Below are 21,734 nucleotides of genomic sequence, written 5' to 3'. Positions count from 1 at the left end.
AAACAATTACTTTTTTTCCCCTTGGCTACTGAGGCCAATATAATGCTCCTTTTTTTGGGGGAGGAGGGAGTCAGTCAGGTATCTGACAGCCAGAAATCAGATCTGGGATTTTCCTGGTTAGTGTGATTCAGCTCCACACCAGGCAATACCTTTATCAACTGCGCCTAAAAATAAAGGTAAATGGAATCCTCCAGTTTCCTGTCGCGATAGTAAAAAAATAAACTAAGATGGAAGAAACATTCGCCGAATAACTTCAAATTCACTCAAAATATTCAACCAAATAATTGAATTCAGTCCCAGTCAGAAAATCACTTAGCAAAACAATCAGAATGTTTACAGGAGGTCGCTGGTTACGTGATAGGAATCGGTTGATAATAGCTTCGCTTTGTGTTCAATGAATTGTAGCCCGTGGCACAAACAGACTTTACTGTTAACGCAACCTGTGATCGATCTGTTTAGTTCAACAGGTTTCATCACATCCATATTATGCCTTAGCTTTATAGGATAAAATGGAACAACAAATAAATACTTGCTAGATTAGATAGGCTATGGAATGTGGCATGAAGCAAGCCTGGGGAGTCAATACTCTTTGCCTTGGATTTTGATCACTCTTAGAAAACACAGCTCCAGGTATAATCTCTAACTACAACAGAAAGCTACATATCCAGACTAGATTGCAAAGGCTGTGTATTAACCTGCAATGCTGGGATTCTTTTTTCAGTTGCCCACATGCACATGAAGTCCTTCAGACGAGACATTAAACTGAGGTTACATCTGTCTGTTCAGGTGGATGTTAAACCCCATGGCACTATTCGAAAAGAGAAGGAAGTTTCTCCCAGTGTCCTGGCCAACAATCCTCCTAAATAAAATTGATCAGTCACTCCATCGTGCGTGGGACATTTCTGTGCGCATCCCCCAGATAAAAAAAATGAACATTCATTTGACGGCTGTTTGTTGGACATTGCAGTTCACAAATCAACTGCCATATTTGCTAACAAATTTACACTTCACGGTAACTCTTGTGAAGCGTTTTGAGACATCTTGTAAAGTGCGATATGAAGTGCAAGAATTATTATTGTATTATTAATAGGGCTCATCCTAAGTAATGTGATAACGGACTGTCTGTTATGATACAAATTTACATTGATGTAGCATCTTTACTTCAGAAAGTTGTTTTAAGGTGCTTAACAATAAGCGTTTGGTAGCCTGTTGCACCATATTTAATGGAAGACTTTTAGTTTAGTGAACTTTACCATCAATGGCGACCAGCACCGCTGTCTGTCCTTTCATTTCATGATTAGTCATGGCCTCATCGACATCACTTCCAACATGTAAACCGTTGCGTTTCATCCACTCACGGTTTCCAATTAATGCAGAATAAACCTGTGGAGCCACTGCACCTAAAAATGGTCAAAGGTTCACTGTATTAGTATTATTGGAGGGTCAACAAATTGAAAGGGGAACGACAACAAGGCAATGTTTACAGCCATTAAAACATCCGACTGCAGAAAGTGCTCAGGATTGAAGGAGAATATTTGTAATACACCTGTGCATTTGTAGAGGATGAATACTTTCAACGAGATATTGCTGTGTTGAGTGAGAATTCAGAAAAGAGAAATAGGGATGAGAAGACAGTGAGCTGGTCAGCTACAAATGAGTAATGAAGGGGGTCCACACAATGTAAGTGCAAGTATTATTATTCCAAAAGAAAATACTCTTAATTGAAGTTCTGGGAGATACTGCAGTTTTCAGATAAATTTCATTTGATATTCCACTTCCTGTCCAATCATGGACTGCTTCGTTGGGTATCCAGAAACTAACCTAGCAACAGTAGAAACTAACCTAGCAACATGGGGCAGCTAATTATTTCAATGAAATAGGTTATATAAGCGTGCTTTATTTCACTTCGTAAAATCTTGCTTTCTTTTCAATTTTAATACAGCTGGCAGTAGAACACACGTTTACTGCATGTACTTTGAGAAGAGAAGGGAGTTTCTCCCAGTGTCCTAGCCAACAATCACCCAAAAAATAAAAATGGTCATTCACTTCATGGCTGTTTGTGTGACCTTACTGTGCACAAATTGGCTGTTGCTTTTGCCCAAAACCACAGGCACTGCACTTTACAGTGCATCACTTCAGTATATGCATTTTCCAATCCCACTAAATCTTGTGAAGCCTTTGGAACGTCCTTGCGATGCAAAAGGTGCTATACCAAATGTAAGTCTCATTATTAATAATATTAATAATCTGAACCTCTGTTCACACAGAGCTCGAGACCTTGTCTAGAAGTTGCCTTTGTTGAAAGCTTTCAAAAAAAAACTTGGACCTTATTGTACTCAATCGTATTTCATTGCTATGTTACTATTAGATGTTACAATTAGAATGATTTGTCGGGGCAAGGATTCAGCATAGATTCTGATCAAATAGATGGCAATGGAAATAAGAAAAGTTAATGCAAATGATGCTTACCTTCTAGTTCTGCTTCAATGATCGGCGAGGTCACTGGACTCTTGCTGAGCAAGGCACTAATCTGCAACAAATCTGTAACCTGTCTGTTTCTTTCATTGAGGTTTTCTGCGCTTTGCTCCAGCATTCTTTCAACGTTGGTAACCTTGCAACTGATGCCACAACCTGGCACTGCTTGAAAATCAGTGCAGTAGCCAAGGCCGTCTGTGCCAAGTTCCTAAAATAAGCAGAAAATATTCACCTCATTCACCTGCTCACACTGCTCCATAACCTTGCCAGAGCTGTTATGTAAAGTGCAACAAAATAGGATTGTATAATAATAATCCTTGCATTTGACAAAGCGCTTTTCATGTCTTCTAGACATCTCAAAGTGCTTCGCAGAATACACTGAAGTGAATTGACTGTATATTTGTGGGCGAATTGCAGCAGCCAATTGCGCACAGCTGTGGAAAGTGCTTTAATACGTCTCCTCAAGAGGAAAGGGATTGTATTAATGTAAATTGTATCGTGGTGAAATGCTTATGTCACTTCACTTTAATATGAAATGCAACTAGATTGAAAATGATCTTTGTTTGAAACAAAGTTTGGAACATCTGACTTACTTCCTTACAATATTTGGTCACAGCGTTCCCGAGGGGATGCTCACTCCTGGCTTCTGCAGTCCCAACAATTGCAAGTAGTTTCCTGAGCGGCAGAAGAGCTGTGTCCACCAGTATGAGAACCCTCATTACCTTAGGAACCCCGTGTGTGATGGTGCCAGTCTTATCAAACATCACCACTTTGATCTGGAAAAAGAGACAAAAAATGCAGGTTTATTAGTATGAAGGAATCAAAGCTACAAGATGGATTTTTATCAAAGCTTAATAATAATTCTTGTAATTTCATGTAGCACTTTTCACGTTGGATCTATTATAAAGTGTAATGACTGTTTATTTTGCCCACAAACACATCAGCCAACTTGTGCACAGCAATGGCCCAACACACAGCTGTGAAGTGATAACCAATTCTATTTGGAGGATTTTTGCCCAGGACACTGAATGCAACTCTCCCTTCTTTTATGGCATGGGATCTTGAACATTCACCTCAACAAGCAGACAGGACCTCAGAACGTCTCATCTCGAGCAATGCATCGCTCCCCCAGCACTGCCTTGGAATGTCAGCTATTACGAGTGGAAAAATCCAATGTGAGGCTTGAACCCACAACCTGCTGACTCAGAGGCAAGAGTGCCACCAACTGAGCCGGGTGGATACCCTGTCATGTATTATGAAAGTAAATGCAGTTGTAGTGCCTGAGAACATAATGGGTCAACAGACAATCTAAACCAAGTGATCAACAATATTATGATCGCCCAAAGCGATGTTTCACTCATAAAATACAGTCAATTCACTTTACAGTATATTCTGTGAAGCGCTTTGAGACGTCTCGAAGAGGCGCTATATCAAATGCAAGGATTATTATTGTTAAAGCAGCCATGTATTAAATACATTTCCCTTCTGAATCTCTCTGTGTGACCACGCCACCAACTTACCTTGTGTGCCATTTCCAGTGGTTCCCCACCTTTGATGAGAATGCCGTTTTGCGCACCTACTCCTGTACCCACCATCACAGCCGTAGGTGTTGCTAAACCCAGAGAACAGGGACAGGCAATAGACAACACTGTGATTGAGGTCTGAAATGCGAATCTGACAATCAGCTCTGCTTGAGAAATATTTTTGCCAAAGTTCTAGGTACAAAAAAGACAAGCATTGGATTGTAAGTCAATATTGATAAAAACTGCTACAGCATTTCTGATAACACAGTGCATTATAACGTTCTCTATATGCCCCAAATATTTCTGGAAGGATGCATTTAATCTGCTCCAACTATTAGATTATACTGGCCACTGTATATCATCATATTATTATTTATTTATTATTGCATATTATATTGTAAGCCAACCCTGGGGGAAAAATGCGATTTCTGAACATCATTTGATAAGATAACCCAGCATATTGTAAAGTTTTTCATATGCAACGAGTATTACAGGAAGGACATATTTTAATCAGCTTCAGCACTGCAATTCTTTTCAAATGATACCAAATAAATGCAATCCTTTAAATGACAAACAAAGCTATTAAATTAGCTGCTGTGCAATGGGGCTGCAAGTTGTACAAGGACAAGAAGTTTAGGGTGTTTCATTGGACTGCAAGATTGTGAGGGAGTGTGGAGTTAAAGAATTTTTTCTAAAAAAAACACAAGCGGGAAATATTTGGAAAATAAGTTATGAAGTTATCTTGCTCAAAAAGGGGGAAAAATAAACTTTAAAAAAAAGAGTGGTTTCCTGGTTCATCCAGACTCTGCTGCCCGCAACCTCATCAAACTCTGTGCGCTCCATTACCCACTACGCGCCACGGTCCACTGACTCCCTCCCTACCTATGGGTTGACTTTAAGGTCCTCAGTCCTCAGGTGGGGATAAAAAGCAATAGTTTCATTATATCAAAATAAACCTATCCTTTTGTTATTAAAACCCTCGCTGCAAGTTTGTTTTCCAGGTGTGACCCACATACTCCTACACGCCATCACAACCCACATCTTCTGATTAGTACAATTGTATATCAACAACAACAAATTACATTTGAATCGCGCCTTTCGTGTCAAGAGGACGTCTCAAGGCACTGGACAGTCAGGGATATGTATCTCAGTAAAAGATCATTATTAAGGCACGCAAAGCCCAGGCCGAAGCTGTATAAGAATTAACTTTGTCCTCACAAAAGGACAATACCGCAAACTCAAATGTCTCCCAGAATGAATCACACTCCACACATTCAGGCATTTTACTGAGACTTACTGATAAGTACTGCTTCATGATGTCGAAATTCAAGAAACCGATGACTATCCAGACGATCAACGTAATGACTGAAATAACAACAATAAACGGAACAAAATATCCACTTAGCTTGTCAGCAAACTGCTGAATCGGTGCCTGAAAAAATAGAAAATATTTCACTTTGATTCATGATGTGAAAGACAAAAATCACATGAATTGTAAATCTGTGTGAACAGCAAACTTTTTCTTGTTTTTGACTCATCATTCTGCATCTGTACGATTTATAGAAATAACTTGCATTTTTGTAGCACTTTTGACACATCAAGTCTCATAGCCCTTCACAAATAATTACCGTCAGTTTAACGATGTTTAGCAGGGCATGAAATATCTTTTTGAGATCCCTGTGACAGCATTGAGTAATTCCAAGATTAGCACAGCTCTGAAAGAATAACTGTCCTCTAAACTGTCACCACAAAAAATTTGTGTGTCAACTTGGCTCAGTTGGTAGCACTCAGTTAGGGCGGTGTTAGGGGAGCGCTAAACTGCTGGGAGGTGCCACCCTTCAGATGTGATGGTATATTAAAATCATATCTGTTTCTTCAGGTGGATGTTAAAGATCCTTTGGCACTAATCGAAGAGAGTTTCTGACTGTATCCTGGCCTATAATCCTCCAGTAAAATAGGTTGTCTGTGAGACCCTGCTGTATGCAAATTGGCTGTTTTTGTTTACTTACAAATAGTCAAAAATTATTGAATTCAGTCTTATGGAGGTGGGTTTGCAAAAAAACGGCTTTAGAATTGTGACTGCATTACGAATGATAAATTCTGCATGCTCCAAAATGCTATTTATGTCCTTCGGATGAGATGCTAAACCAAGTCTCACATAACAAGTCTTACATGGCCATGATCAGCAACAAGGATGATCCCCAGTATAAGACGAATGAGTTATGAACAACGATTAGACAAGCTAGGGCTCTTCAGCCTTAAAATGAGATGTCTTAGTGGGAAACCTTCTAAAGTTGTATGAAATATTAAATGATTGAAAAAGTGAACCCAGAACAATACTTTCGGATGCACAAAGACAACAGAAGAGGATTAGACTTGCAAAGGGCAATTTGAGGACAGATACTAGAAAGGTTTTCTTTACTAGAGAGTAATTAATGACTGGAACAGGCTACCAGGAATGGTGGTTGAAGCCATGTCTCTGAACTCGTTTAAAAAACACACCCTGATGCTATGATTGGAAGATGGTAAAGTGGGTGGTATTCCAGAGGGAAGAGGCTAAAGGGCCTACTTCATCCAAACCCACTTTGAGACCTTGTAAAATATTGCTCGACTGGGTTCAGGGACCGGTTGGCAGAACTACCTTTGATGTCTGTGCCTCTTCTACTAATTTAACAATCTGTGACAAGGTAGTGTCTGCACCAACATGAGTAGCCTGAATGAGCAGCGAGCCGTGAGCATTAATAGATCCAGCAATCACTGTGCTTCCCGGCCTTTTGGTAACAGGCATGGGCTCCCCTGCAAAAATAAACATTAAAAAAATAAAAGTTAATATTTTACATGGTTGCAGTCAGCCTGCAAACAAACATAATCACAAGCTGAGGTTCAGATAACAGTGGCTTTACATTACAGGCCATTTAATCTTATCCTTGCAGAATAGTAATCCACATTGTCATCTCATGAATCTATGCCCTCCTGCTCAGGTGCCTTAGTTTAGTCTATCAATTCTGGATTGATTTTTTCTATCCCAACTATCAACACCAACAACTTGTGCTCCCTTCATGCGGGGTAGCGCCTGGACCGCTTGACAGTGGTGAAGTCTGACCCTGAGCCAGGGGGAGGTGACTGTAAACATAACCCAAAAGGAAGGTCTTAAGGCGGGATTTGAAAGTGAGGAGGGAGGGGGCAAGGCGGAGGGATTAAGGGAGAGAGTTACAGAGTTTCGGGGAGTAGGGACTGAAGGCACGGCCACCGATGGTGGAACGGAGGGAACGAGGGACGAACAGGAGGTCTGAGACAGCCGAGCGGAGGCAGGGACCATACTATATATAACAGAGGTTAGGAACCCTCAGTTATATCTCCTTTCACGTTTGACACCCGCCCCCCTCCCATCCAGCTATTCCTCATAGCTCCTCTCTCCAACTGTGGACAAGCGCAAGGAGAAGGAAAATACTACCAAACTATCAAAAGTAATGAGAATATAATTCAACATTTCTCATTACTGAGGGAAGGTTCCAAGGCAATCTCCACTAAATTCTCAAGTAACTTGAAATGGGTTACAAAACGTAGACAGGAGGCTCGGTAGTCAGCTGATCAATTCTGCAATGATCAACAATTCTTGACGGAGGAATTTCGCCTCAATGACCCAAACTCAGTAGGTTCTGGATGCAGTTGAATCCTGTTTGACAGACAACCGATTTACCAGCACCGTTGCACTTGCTCCATTACACACTCATTATGTACACATTCCCTCATATTCATTTATGTACACATTATGGAATTATGTACACATTCCCTCATATTCACTAGAGTACAAACATTAACAAGAAAAACATACAAACAATGCACTGTTTCCATATCATTCGCAACATTTTTGGAAACAGAAATGGTTTTTGATCCAATATTTTTAAGAATGCTACTTGCTCTCATTCTGGACTCTCTTGATTTCTCCTCCCCTTTGCTTTCTATTTGCTCTCTCACTCCCTCTTCATTTTGTTTGGACTCCTCACTACCCTGAATCTTGGGGACAATGAGACAGGATAATGCGTACTGTACTAATAAAACTACAAAGATTCTTCTGCAAAAATAAGTGCATTTCAGTTAGAAAATGTTGCTGGTTAAAATTTGCTAATTTCCTCACACTCTATAAATTCCACAATCATGCATTTGTGGGAAATTCTTCCAGGCTCCTTGCTTAGTCTCCTGTAGCTTTGCTTTGCCTGACTTCACTGTAGAATATCCCCCTTGGTGAATGAATACTGGGATTCTGTGAATTACAAATAAAAAAACCTATAGTAATCTTCACATTTTTATCCCGCAGGTTTTATAAATAATAAATAAATAAACCATTTAACAATTAATCCCAAAACATGATAACGTTTACACAAAAATTCTTGCAAGTCCTAAACTTTAGTCTTATTTGTGGAAGAAACATGATAGTGGATCGAGATTGAAAACTAGGGCAACAGGGAAATGTATTATCATTAATAATAAATAATTATTATTGAAAATCCCACATTTGATTATATCGCACGTCACCGTGGATCACAATATTTAGTTAGCTCAATGAAAACGCCCATCATGAACAACCTTCAAGACATTCCATGTGTTGCTAATCTGGGCATTCCAGATTGCAGCATTGCTAAACGAATGTCATTTTCTTGGAGAAAAACAACATTCTAACTGGAATAGCCATGAGGAGCCACTGTTCCATCACCACCACGCAAAGATAGAGAAAAGAAAAATATGCTATGGGAATATTATGAGGAATCTTAAAAACTAAATTAGAATTCCATTGTGCTGTATGAGATTTTGCAAACGCTAAATCCCTAGATTTAATGGGTATTGTTTTCCAAATCTCGATGTCATTGTGTGATTCTCATCCTGGTAAAGTGACAAGCTATTTTTTAGCATGTAATGATTTGGCGATAAAAACAATCACAAGCAGTGGAATTCCCCAATGCTTGTCCTTTCTTTATATGTACTTCCAAGAAACAGGATCAAACACATACCTGTAATAAGGGATTCATCTGCCATGGAACATCCTTCAGTTACTTTTCCATCCACAGGGAATTTGCCCCCAGGGGCTACCTTTATAATGTCTCCCCTCTGTACAAGGTTGACATCTACCTGCTCTTCACTAAAAGAAACAAATTCGCAAGTAAGGTTTCTCCTTGCAATTTTTTTGCCAACTGATAAGATTGTAAAAATGCACATTGCTTCATTTTCCATTGTCAGCACAATGGTCCCTAAAATGTATTTGCAAAAAAACACACTAGCAAAGATACATTAATTGAAATATCTCTATCCCCGTGGGAAAGTTTATTGAAGCAACAAAGGCAAGGTCCCAGTAACCTCAGTTCATCCAATTTATTGACCCAGCCATCAGATGCGAATAATAATAAGCCTTGCATTTGACATAATGCCTTATTACGTCCTTGAGATGACTCAAAGGGCTTCACAGGATATATTGTGAAGTGGATTGACTAGGTATTTTATGGTTTAAACGAGGCAGCCAATTGGATACAGCAGTGGCCCACAATCAGTAGTTAGAGAAACAGAAAGATAATGAAAGCCAAACAACCGAGCATTACCACTATTTACTGTGATCTTCTTTGACTGCTTTCTGCTTAACACAAAGTAGTCTTAGCTATGGTCTTTCTTAAAAGAAGCCTCTTTCTTTCAAATGGAGACACATGGGAGGGGATGGGGTATCATCAACAACTTTACATTTATATAGCATCTTTCAGGTCGGCAGAATACTTCAAAGCGCTCCACAGAAACAGCTCATCGTATGTTGATTGCCAAAACTAGCTGCTAGTTTCAGAGATTATTGAAGCAGCAAAGACACAGTGCCAATATCCACAGTGTGCACAATTTATTAACTTAATCACCAGCAGAGAATGTACTGAATGGCATATAAATGAGAATTAACACTAATTTGCTGTGAGCTAGCTTCCCATTATAAACTAGTGAGCTTTCCCATTATAGACACATAATAAAAAGATTCCCAACGTTACCATAACTGCTGATGGCAGACCACCAGACTGACATCAGTAGGACATAGAGGGCAGACCTGATACTCATTTCCAGTTAACCAAGCAAACCAAAGCCCCAATGGGTCGGGTGGTTCCAGCTGGAGATGCAGCAGGAAGCTTGCCAGACAGTGCTCTCAATAACAAGCTATGCTGTTGTAGCTGATTAAAGTACCCCAAACTACAGTGTGTGGTATCCAAGCCTTGGCTCTCTGCAAAAAGCAGGGAATTGTTCAGTGAACGAACTAACATCATCAGCAACTCAGTGGCCTTCTCCCCCAACACTATAATTTCTACAATTTTATCTTCCGATTAGAAAAGTTTGGGGAATTCTCTGACATCAAGTACCTCACATTCTCCTGGTTTAACATGTGAGATGTGCATAAGAGAAACAAAATGAGGAGGTGGAGGGGGGATCTATATTCCCTATTTGGTACACTAAGTTTTCATTCAATAGTATCTGGACACCAAACAGTTGTGGGTACTGCTCTTCCTATATTGGAAATTAATGCTTTTTACTTTTCTGGCAGAGCAGGAGATTAAACTCCATGCATATCTAATGTATGGGCCAAAAGTCCTTCTTCATTCAGACCAATTTCAATAGTATCTTCAAAGCCCTCCACGGTCTTGCTCGGCCCTACCTCTCCGACCTCCTAACCCCCTACCATCTTGTCCGCTCCCTCCACTCAGCAGCTCCAGCCTGCTTCACATCCCCCGCCTTGCTCTCCCCACTATTGTCAGGTGGGCCTTCCGCCACTCTGCACCCACCTTCTGGAACTCCATCCCGCAGTCCCTCTGTCTCGCCCCCTCCCTCGCCACCTTCAAGACACACCACAAGACCCTCCTCTTCGGCCTTGCTTTTGATCTCCCTGCTTCCCTCCCTGCCCTCCCCAACCCTCAGTTCAAGTCCATAACTCTGTCAGTCCAGCGCATTTTAAGGCGACGTGAAAGGCGCTATACAAATGTAATTTTGTTGTTGTTGTTGCTTGGACTTTGCTCTTCAGAAAATTGGTCTGAATGAAGAAGGACTTTTGGCCCATATATTAGATATGTATGGAGTTTAATCTCCTGCTCTGCCAGAAAAGTACAACGCAATAATTTCCAATATGGGAAGAGCAGTATCCACAGCTGTTTGTTGTCCAGTCAAATGCAAGCTGAAATTCACGCAAATCAACCATCTTACAATGAAGCTGTGAAACATTTCATGGAGGAGAAACTGTTTCCACTGGCGGGTGGGTCGGTAACCCGTGGACACAGATTTCAGATAATTAGCAAAAGAACCAGAGGGGAGATGAGTTATGCAGTGAGTTGTTACGATCTGGAATGCACTGCCTGAAAGGATGATGGAAGCAGATTCAATAATAACTTTCAAAAGAGAATTTGATATTTACTCGGAAAGGAAAATTTGCAAGTCTATGGGATAAGAGCGGGGGAGTGGGACTAATTGGATAACCTGCACAGGCACAATGGGCTGAATGGTCTTCTTCCGTGCTTTAGGATTCTATGATACTATGAACAAGTATTGGCTGATTTGCCGGTAAGGGATGGAAAATAGTAATGGAACATGCAGAAGACAACATAAAACAGGGCAAGGTGGGTCAACCAAGGTGGGCTTTTGCCCACAAAAATAGTTTCTCCACTTTACAGCATATCCTGTGAAGTGCTTTGAGACTTCCTCCTGACGTGAAAGATCCTATATCAATATAATATAATAATAATAATCCTTGCATTTGATATAGCGCTTTTTACGTCTTCTAAATGTCTCAAAGGGCTTCACAGAATATACTGCAAAGTCAATTGACTGTATATTTGTGGGCAAAACACAGCAGCCAACTGCACGCAGCAGTGTCCCACAAACAGTCATATCATATCAAATGTAAGGACTGTTATTATTATTGCCTGCTATATTAAGTTCTCTTTCACCTGCATTAAAAACATTAAGCAGTACAAGAGATTTGTGCTAGGTCTTTTCACCTCTGGTACACGAGCTGCAACCCAGCCCAGACCTGCGGGTGAATTTCTCTGTCTGCCAAACAAAGAGATTTCTGTTAAGCAATTGTGGGAAGTCTGAGCACAATTTCTCGTGGATATGATTCAGCACAAATCAGCAGTCTCACCCACAGAGACCAAATGTGCAACTGCTGCTGGAAATGAGAAAAGTTCACACTGCTAAAACAGAGATTGCTGTTGCGAGATTAATGCTGTAGGACAATTATGTGATAGAGTACACAGAGTCCTTGGCAAAATATTCAGTCACTCACTTCTTTGTATAATCTTGCTAAAAGACATCGCCCATAACAATACACTGATAATATTTCCTTATCTTTTGTGTCGCTGGTTTCGACATATGGATGTGCCTGCCAATGAGCCATGTGTGTAATGTTCTGCAAGTCTATACACCTGTTATGCTTAATTATGCTGAACCAGGTGTCAAACTGGCTCAGTTGGCGGCACTCTCATCTCCGAGTCAGAGGGTTGTAGGTTCAGGCCATATGTTATGACTTTCAACTCAAAGGCTGACGCTCTGGTACATCATACATCGATTTGATATAGAATCATTGAATATTTCAGCACAGAAGGAGGTCATTTGGCCCATTGTGCCTGTGCTGGCTCTTTGAAAGAGCGATCCAGCTTTGGTTTAAAAATAGAATCGATGCAGTATAATTTGGGTTTGTATTGCAATTTCAATAGAACAACAACAGCAACAACAACTTGCATTTATATAGTGCCACTCACACAGGGTAGCATCTCAGAGTGCTTGACAGTAACGGAGCACTATTCACATGTATTGAGAATGTTTTAATTTATAAAACAGTTATGTTTAAAGGGTATGTGCACCCAATAATGTTAAGAGGGAAGGTTTTGTTCCCAGCTCTCTAACACTGAAATGCTAACCTGGCCTTCGGCACATGTGCAGTGCTCCACTGGGAGAATCAGCTTTCCAAAGTTCTGCACAATATTACATTTTAAGTCTAAAACCTAAGGATATGAGAAATTTTAGACTCCAGAAATAGAGGGAAAGGCCACCATAATGGAATGCCACCACTGTTCAGGGACAAGGGGCAGTTATAATAAATAATAATATTCCCCTACCTACCTGCCCGTACCCTCCGTTCCTCTGGCTCCCGTCTGCTCCACATCCCCCGCCCCAACCGCCCTAACATCGGTGGCCGGGCCTTCAGCCTCTCAGCCCCGAGGCTCTGGAACTCTATCCCCGGTGCCTTCGCCGCCTCCTCCCTTTCCTCCTTCAAGGCTGGTCTCAAGACCTTTCTCTTGGACTGTGCCTTCAGCTCCCCTCTCGACTCTCTACCCCCTCCTCGCTCCCTCCCTTCCCTCACCCTGACCATTTCCCCCCTGCTTGGGTCCTGACCCAACTGTCCAGCGCCTTGGGACGTCCTCCCGACGTGAAAAGCACTCTATAAATGTTGTTGCTGTTGTAATAATCCTTTTATTTGATATAGTGCCTTATCACATCTTCAAGAAGTTTCAAAGCGCTTCACAGAATATACTGTAAAGTAAATTGACTATTTTGTGGGAGAAATCATACTGGTTTGGGTACTCTTCAGCATGGGGATAGATTTCTGCACGTGTCAGGCTGACCCCTCAGAAAAAAAAGGAAAATCCTAGACCACAGATTTATAATTGCTTCTTTCTACACCAGCTTTAATACACGTTTTTAATCGCAAAATCCAATAAAGATCTGTTTAGTTAAGTTAAATTTATTGATATTATTAACCAAACCACTGCAGTAGAAAGTCTGTAGCTCAGTGGTTAGAGCACTCGCTTTGCAAGTGAGAGACCTGAGTTCAATTCCAGGCAGAGGGCGAAACCTTGGGCAAGTTTCCTTACTCCACACAGAGCATAATAATAATCCCTCCAAAAACCCAAAACAATAATAAATTGGTCATTTTCAATCTACGTCTGTTTGTGGGACATTGCTGTGCGCAATTGGCTGCCTTGTTTGCCCACAAATATAGTCAATTCACTGTACAGTGTGTTCTGTGAAGCGCTTTGGGACGTCCTCCCGACTTGAAAAGCGCTATATCAAATGCAAGGATTATTATTATTATTATTATAATAAAGTCCACTCAGAAATGCCTGAAGGATTCCTAGAGTCTGGGGTCACAGAAAGAGAAAAGAGCCGTCTTTCCGTGCTTCGGATGAGATGTTAAACTAAGGCCACTCTGCCTGTTCAGGTGGAGTGGAAGATCTCATGGCACTATTTGAAAACAGAACATTTTCAACGTTGTCCTGGCCAACAATCCCCCAAATAAAATTGTTCCCTCACTCTATGGCTGTTTGTAGAACATCGTGTGTGCAAATTGGCAGCTACGTTCACCCACAAAACGCAGTCATTGCACTTTAACAGTAAATCCTGGAATCACTTTGGGACATCCTGTCAACATGAAAGGCATTATACCAAAGGATTATTATTATCCTCTCAGCCAGCAAAGAGCATGTGCTGCAGAGGTTCTCAAAAGAGGAAGAAGGGGGAAAAATAATACTTGAGAATGGCAAAACACAATAACCTGTACATTGAAAAAACCTAAGATTTTAGAACTCCACCTCAGAGTCTCTCCCACTCTCTCCCTCCCTCTCCACTTTCAAAGTCTGCCTTGAGACTCGTTTCTTTAATTGCTGTATTGATCATTTTCCCTTCCTCCCCCAACTGTCTCGGGTGCCTAGCCAGTGCTGTGTGAAGCACATTGAAATGTCCTCCTGAAGTGAAAGGTCATATAAATGTAAACTTTATTACATCTTACTAGATGTAGTAAGCACACCAGCCTGGAAAAAACTAATTAAAAATATTGACTGGAGATCATTACGATGCGTTAGGTTAAATTTCTTGTTAGGTTACCCAAGAATGGAGTTGTCTGATCCCAGAGTTACCAGTGTAGCTTCTGTCGCCTGAAGGGACATGAGTTTAGCCAGTGCTTCTGAAGTCTTGCTCTGAAACAATGAAAGATTGCAAAAGTAATTAAGGACTTTCAGGATGCACAGTACACTATACTAGTAATAATCCTTACATTTGATATAGCGTCTTTCATGTTCGGAAGACATTTCAAAGACCTTCACAGAATATATTGTAAAGTGACTTTATATTGTTTGTGGGCAATACTGAACCATTACATAACCTAAGTTAATTGAATAATAACACCTAAGAGGCAATGCATTACCAACATTCAGTATACAGGCCATAACACTAAGGCTATAGTATTGATCTGAAATACAAACAATTTATGATTGATTTTATCTAGTCCAGGTCCCAATGCCCTTGTTGCAGCACTGAAATTTTTAAAGAAAAGTTAATTTTCATAAATGTTTGGTCTCTTCTTCAGAAACAAGGATACCCAAAAAAGGTTAGTAACATAGAACATGCAATAGAGGCGAATACTACCCTATTGAAGTGGGCTTCATCAAGGACTATAATCATCAGTCATTAGATTAGTAGCTGGGAAGAGGTTGAGCTACGAATGAGAGGCCTGGTAGAGTTACTTTGCATTCCTTTGAGCTGAGGAGGTTAAGGAGTAATCTGATTCAGGCGTTTCATGAAGGGAATTGATAAGATAGTTTGCAACTCTTCAGATAATAATAATAATCCTTGCATTTGATATAGCGCTTTTCATAGTAGTGATGGGAAAAAAAAGCAATATCATCTTAATTTTAGGGAGCTAAACTTGTAGGAAGGGAGAGCAGAAAACAGTTCACGCAAATGTGAATTACCATGCCGCAGAAGCCACGGTCTGGGAGTTAGATACAATGGAACCACATTTTAACATGGTTATTGGAATCCATAAAATCCCACGCTATAACAAGGTGAGATAGCCATGATTTAACAAGAAGTTGGAACAGGTTCAGCAGAACAACTTGTATTGATATAGCACCCTTCATGTAGGATAGTGTCTAAAGATAGATAAAGAGGGGGTGAGAGAGTGAAATAGAGGCAGGGATTTCCAGAGGTTAAAGGCATAGTGACTGAAGGCTTGGTTGTCAATGCTGGCAATAAGCTGAATGGGCTCCTCCTATGTTCGCATGAATGAAATTAGCAACAATCTGGTTCGGAAATATAGTGCTCTTCTGTTAGAATTATTGTACAAGCAAAGGAACATTTAACTATGATTGGTAAGAACGTAATTGGGTAAATCTAGCAGTCAAATTTCAGCCCGTTTCATGTCGGTAAAATTTATATAATAAAAAATAATAATCCTTGCATTTTGATATAGCGCTTTTCACGTTTTCTAGATGTCTCAAAGTGCTTCATAGAATATCCTGGAAAGTGAATTGACTGTATATTTTGTGGACGAAACACAGTAGCCAATTGCGCCCAACTGTGTCCCACAAACAGTCATGGATTGAGTGACCAAATTATCATTAAACTTACAAGTCAAGTGTTTTGACGATACGTCAAAGATTAACTTGTGTAAATTGGTCATTACCTTTGCCACGTGTTCCAGCCATCTCCCCAAAGCAATGAAGACAAACAACATTGGTGGAGTATCGAAGAATGTTACTGGGCTTTGATCAGCCTTTTCAGCCATGGCTACAATCAGTATCACGCAGGAGTACAAATAAGAAATGGTTGTAGCCAGAACGATGAGCACATCCATATTGGCTGTTTTGTGTTTGAGAGACTTGTAGGCTTGAATGTAAAAGTACCATCCTCCAATAAACTGTTAAAACAAAAAGAAAATTAGCAGTTGTATTTCAATAACAGGTCCACATAGCACCTTCACAACAGGACAATGTATTCATCTTATTAGTAATAATAATAGTTACATTTGGTATAGTATCTTTCATATCAGGAGGATGTCCTAAAGCACCTTACAAGATATATTGGGATTTGAAAGTGCATACACTAAAATGCAGTGACTGTGCCTTTTGCGGCCAATTTGGCACAGCAATGTCCCACAAATAGCCATAAAGTGAGTGACCAATTTTATCTGGGTGATTGCTGGCCAGAACACCAAGAGAAACTTCCTTCAGTTTTCGAATAGTGCCGTGAGACCTTCAACATCCACCCAAACAGGGTAATGTGGCCTCAGTTTAATATTTCATCTGAGAGCACGTCACCTCCAAAAATTCAGCATCCCCCACCCAGTACTGCATTGAAGTGCCATCTTAGACTATACAAGTCCCATCATACCAGATTATACGAATCATACCAGATGCATTCACTTATCGGAAGACATCCCACTGAAACATTGGCCTGAATTTTCTTTTGAGCAACTTTGAAACTTTTTTAATATAAATTTGGCAGACAGATTCTTAAAGGACTTACAGAAAACAGTCTTCAAACGTAGGGGGACTGAATTGAAAACTTTGCCAAACTCTAGGCAGACTGAAATACAAACAACATAGAGTACATCCAGACCCAGAGGGAATTTCTTCCCAGTAACGTTTCCAAGTCATAACAGGATAAACAACTGCTTGAGTGCATTTGGTGTACGTTGCAGCAAAACGTACATTACATTAAACCATCAGTCACACGTCTCCTTCCTCTGATGATGAAAAGTGCTACAATATTTGAGCGAGGTAAAGACATTTTAAAAGGTGTGTGGGGTGGGTGGGGAGTGGAAAGACATCAAAACATATGGGAGCAGGGAGTGAAATGGTTTGAAATTCTCTTACAGGATCATAACAGTCCAGTTTTGCTGGAAAATATTGAATGCCAAAAAACTGACGCAGAAACAGTGTGGCTTGTTAATTTCCATCCCCCAGTCACTCCCCTCGTCCCCCCCTTAGCCTCCTTCAAGTCCCGCCTCAAGACCCTCCTCTTTGACCATGCCATCCCCCTTCCCCTCCCCACCTTCACCTGCCCACCCCCCGCCCCCCGACCTCAGCTCGGGTCTGAAATGCTGTACTCTGTTCAGCGCCTTGGGACGTCCTCCCGACGTGAAGGGTGCTATACAAATGTAATCTTGTTGTTGTTAACTTAAATGGTTATTGCAGACAAGAGAACATGGATACAAAGAAGTTGGGAGAAAAACTGGGAGAAATGTTTGTCTCCCCAGAATAGAGCACAAGAGTAACCTCCTTGCAGAAGCTATTAATTCATTAACTATTTAAACAGCTTTGATTAATATGTGGTCAACAACAGGATTGACATTTATGCAAGTTTAAGCTTAAATAGAGGAATTTAGAACACAATATGGTTTGGTTGCAGTTGGAACTGTGGAAAATGTATCTAACTCACAAGAGAAGTTTGGATGAAGAAGGCCTCTGGCTAATTTGATCTCATGCAGCATATCAATTCCACTGCCTTCCATTTAGAGCATAAACTATCCAGTGTCCTGGCCTCAAGCATCTTCCAATACCCATCTCCATCTTGAAAACCTCATTTGATTAAGTTATTATTTTCGGGGACATGTTATTCCAAGTTTCTAAAGCCTTTTCTGTGAAGATTTTTTTTCTGCATTCACGTTTAACTGGATTCTAATCCTAAAACAATTAGACAATGACTGGTCTGATGACAGAGCAGCCAGTCAGGTACATTGGCAAGACCTGGAGGGGCAAGCTGGGGGGCATGTACTCTTCCCATTCAGTTCCTGTTAACTCTGCAACCCCAAACCCCATTGGATCCNGGGGGCTACCTCATAAAAGGCAGGAAATTTCATAAGACAGCTGCTCTCCATGTTATGCAAAGTTATGTGGTTTTAGCTGTTTAAAATTCAGCCGTACCTCAATGCACACCAAGCATTGGCTCTTGCCAATCTGCGCCTAATACTCTCTGGAATTAGGTAAGAAGGGTATGTCCCTCCAGAAGAGAGTATGTATTCCATTCCAGACATGGGGATATCTGTGTGAAGGTAGCATACAACGTGGAATTCTCAGTCTGGTTCGGTTACTTTTAATGCCGATAGGTTTCTGCATATGTCAGCCACCAGTTGGCCAAAAAAAGTTTCCTACAGCAGGATATGACTTGTTTTGGCATTTTGATCTGAGGATTAGCTTTTGGTTACACTCACCTGAACAGGAGTACAGAGAACAAAGAAAGCTAGATTCAGTATTGATAAACCAGGAATAATGTTTTGTTCTGGGGGCATGGAGCCATGGTGCTGGTTATCCATCACTATCATATATATCATTAGACCCAAGACAGGGACTCCAAAAACTAGACTAAACAGAAAGGAGTTCTTCCACCTAAAATAAAGAGGAAAAAAAAGTTAATGTGATCTTCATTCGCTTATTGATCTTTCAATAATTAGGTTATTGTCCTTTCCCACACTAGGCTCCATGCGCCTATCATTCCCATCTTTGCCCAGCTCCATTGGCTCTCCAGCCCCCAGCGAACTGAGTTCAAGATCCTCGTCCTCACTGTCAAATTTTCTTCAGTCTTGTCCCACTTTACCTCTGGACCTCCTCATATCGTACCAACCAAGCTGCTCCCTTTGCATCTTCCTGCTTCATGTTGCCACCCTACACCCCACTCCCTCCCCCACCAGCAGTTGGGCTTTCAGTCTACCTGCCCCACTATCTGGAACTCCGCCATGGAGTCCCTCCAACTCATCCCTCTCCAACATTGTTCAAGGTCTGTCTCCAGAGCTACCCCTCTTTGACTGCGCTTTCGATCCTCTTTCCTCTCCGCACCCATTCTCGTCTCTCCTTCAAAGTTCGGGTGCCAAGCCAGGATTAAGCACCTTGGGACATCCTCCCGACTTGGAAAGCACTATATAAATGTAAGTTTGTATTGATCTACTTACTGTTTTATTTCCTCTTTGTGATCCAGATTATGTGCCACAGTGTCCCTTTTGACTAAGTCAGCATTGAAGCCGAGACCCTATAACACAAATGACATCCACTAAATATTTTGCTTTGTTTTGAGCATTCAAACTTCACTAAAGACGAATGAGCACGACAGAAAAAAAGACGGATGCTGGACTCGCATTGAGGAATGGTGTCTGAAGCCCTGGCTGCTGTGGAAAAAACCCTGTTCATGTTGCAACAAACTCTACAGCACAGGTTCCATATTTATATCACAATTCTTGATGTGCACTGATTTAAACGTGGAATTAGGGCTGCAATATGGAGCAGAAAGACTGATGCACTTCTGTGCTCCACGTAGTGTAATAGCAGGCAGTAAAAAGTAAATAAAAAGAAAAACATTTTATGCTCTAAATTTTATTATTAAAGGACACACAATTGCTTCTTTAGGAAGCTTAAAAAAGTCACATTGGGTAAACTTTTGATTCAAACTATTGCTAAAATCATGGTGATCTGATACCAAATATAAATGCAACATTAGACGTAACTAAAACCAGCGTGTATGTTTAAGGACAGAGGTTTTAATGATGCTGTTTGGAGCAATTTGGCCAAAATATCTGGAGAGGGAATATTACTGGTCAGGAAGCACCAAGCGTTTCCCTGGCTTGCGTGGGAGTCAATGTAAGCGAGTGAGCCTCTGCTCAGCATGAGACAAGTAACATGACCACCCTCAATATCATGCATCAGACTCTATCAGTGACATCCGTAGGGTCAAGGAGCACCACTTTTTCCAAAAGAAAGCACAAGATGTATAATATTTCAAATGACTAACTCACGGGAATGATTTTTCTTAGGTATTGAGGCAGCACCAATATCGTCAGATTGGTGCATGCCATGGAATTGGTGTGCGCTACCAAAAGAATGGGAAATGGACCAAAATAATAATAATAATAAATCCTTGCATTTGATACAGCAACTTATCACGTTGTTGAGAACTTCTCCACTATGAAGAATACACTGCAAACTTCGCCCACAAAATATACATCAATTCACTTACAATATATTCGGTGAAGTGCTTTTGGATGTCTTGAAGATATAAGGTGCTATATCAAATGCAAGGATTATTATTATTATTTTTATTGTTAAAGTGAATTGACTATGTATTTTGTGGGTGAAACACGGCAGACAATTGTACACATCAGTGTCCCACAAACAGTCGTGGATTGAGCGACCAAATTATTATTTTTTTTAAAAAGTAAGGGATTATTACCCCTGGAAAGCGATCTGCCAATTGACTAACTTTCTTCTGCAACAAAATGGCCCCAACATATATATTTAGCATTATAAAAGGTTAAAATACAGTTTTTTATGTGCCCGTTTTATACGTAAACCATTCCATCCTTGCTGAGAACGAAAAGCTAATAATAGTTGTACCTCAATCATCTTGATGATGTCACGAGGGCCCAACACTTCTGGGTCAAATTTGATGTGTGACTTGCTGGTAGCCAGGGCCACCGACACATACAAAATGCCGTCAGCTCTGGTTAACTTTGATTCAATATTGTGAACACAAGAGGCACAAGTCATTCCTGTAATCTAAAGAAACCAAATGACAATCCAATGGGTAAAGGAAACATGTGCACGCAAAGAATTGCAACAAACTGAATTAAATACTCAAGTTTAAAAACAACCACAAAAAGAAAATGTAAAGGGAGGTTTGAATGAAGGCATATCTCATCTCTCTTAACCTAACCCTTCCTGAATACCAACTCTACTGCATCCCCATTCATGAAACTAGCCTGCATCCAACCTCAATCAACCTTCCCATTAATCCATCCGGCTGTTCATTACTCTTAATAATGGACGTAGCATAATTATTGGCAAATTTTAAAAATCACAAACCATTAGTGCTGTGGCTTTGCTCAAGAGGTATATATGTATATATATATATATGATGGATCATTTCATAGGAAATCTGTCTTTCCTAAACCAATAACTGATT

The 21,734-nt window shown here is 40.6% G+C and overlaps 1 protein-coding gene across 2 annotated transcripts in view; it reads right to left on the bottom strand.

Moving 5' to 3' along the window:
- Positions 1-21,734, bottom strand: part of LOC103177167 (copper-transporting ATPase 2) — a 55,493-nt gene that overhangs the window by 6,976 nt on the left and 26,783 nt on the right. For both annotated transcript variants that reach the window (XM_007891204.2, XM_007891203.2), the window contains 12 exons: positions 21,167-21,328; positions 19,732-19,808; positions 18,997-19,171; positions 16,468-16,701; positions 14,889-14,980; positions 9,008-9,135; positions 6,640-6,794; positions 5,296-5,430; positions 3,996-4,190; positions 3,069-3,251; positions 2,470-2,683; positions 1,254-1,400 (listed from right to left, as the gene is read on the bottom strand). In XM_007891204.2, the coding sequence (XP_007889395.1) occupies positions 1,254-1,400; positions 2,470-2,683; positions 3,069-3,251; positions 3,996-4,190; positions 5,296-5,430; positions 6,640-6,794; positions 9,008-9,135; positions 14,889-14,980; positions 16,468-16,701; positions 18,997-19,171; positions 19,732-19,808; positions 21,167-21,328 (1,897 nt within the window). The remainder of the gene's footprint in view (positions 1-1,253; positions 1,401-2,469; positions 2,684-3,068; positions 3,252-3,995; positions 4,191-5,295; positions 5,431-6,639; positions 6,795-9,007; positions 9,136-14,888; positions 14,981-16,467; positions 16,702-18,996; positions 19,172-19,731; positions 19,809-21,166; positions 21,329-21,734) is intronic.

Source organism: Callorhinchus milii, unplaced genomic scaffold (assembly GCF_018977255.1).
Source record: "Callorhinchus milii isolate IMCB2004 unplaced genomic scaffold, IMCB_Cmil_1.0 Scaffold4, whole genome shotgun sequence".
NCBI lineage: Eukaryota > Metazoa > Chordata > Chondrichthyes > Chimaeriformes > Callorhinchidae > Callorhinchus > Callorhinchus milii.
This window is presented reverse-complemented; position numbering and strand designations above follow the sequence as displayed.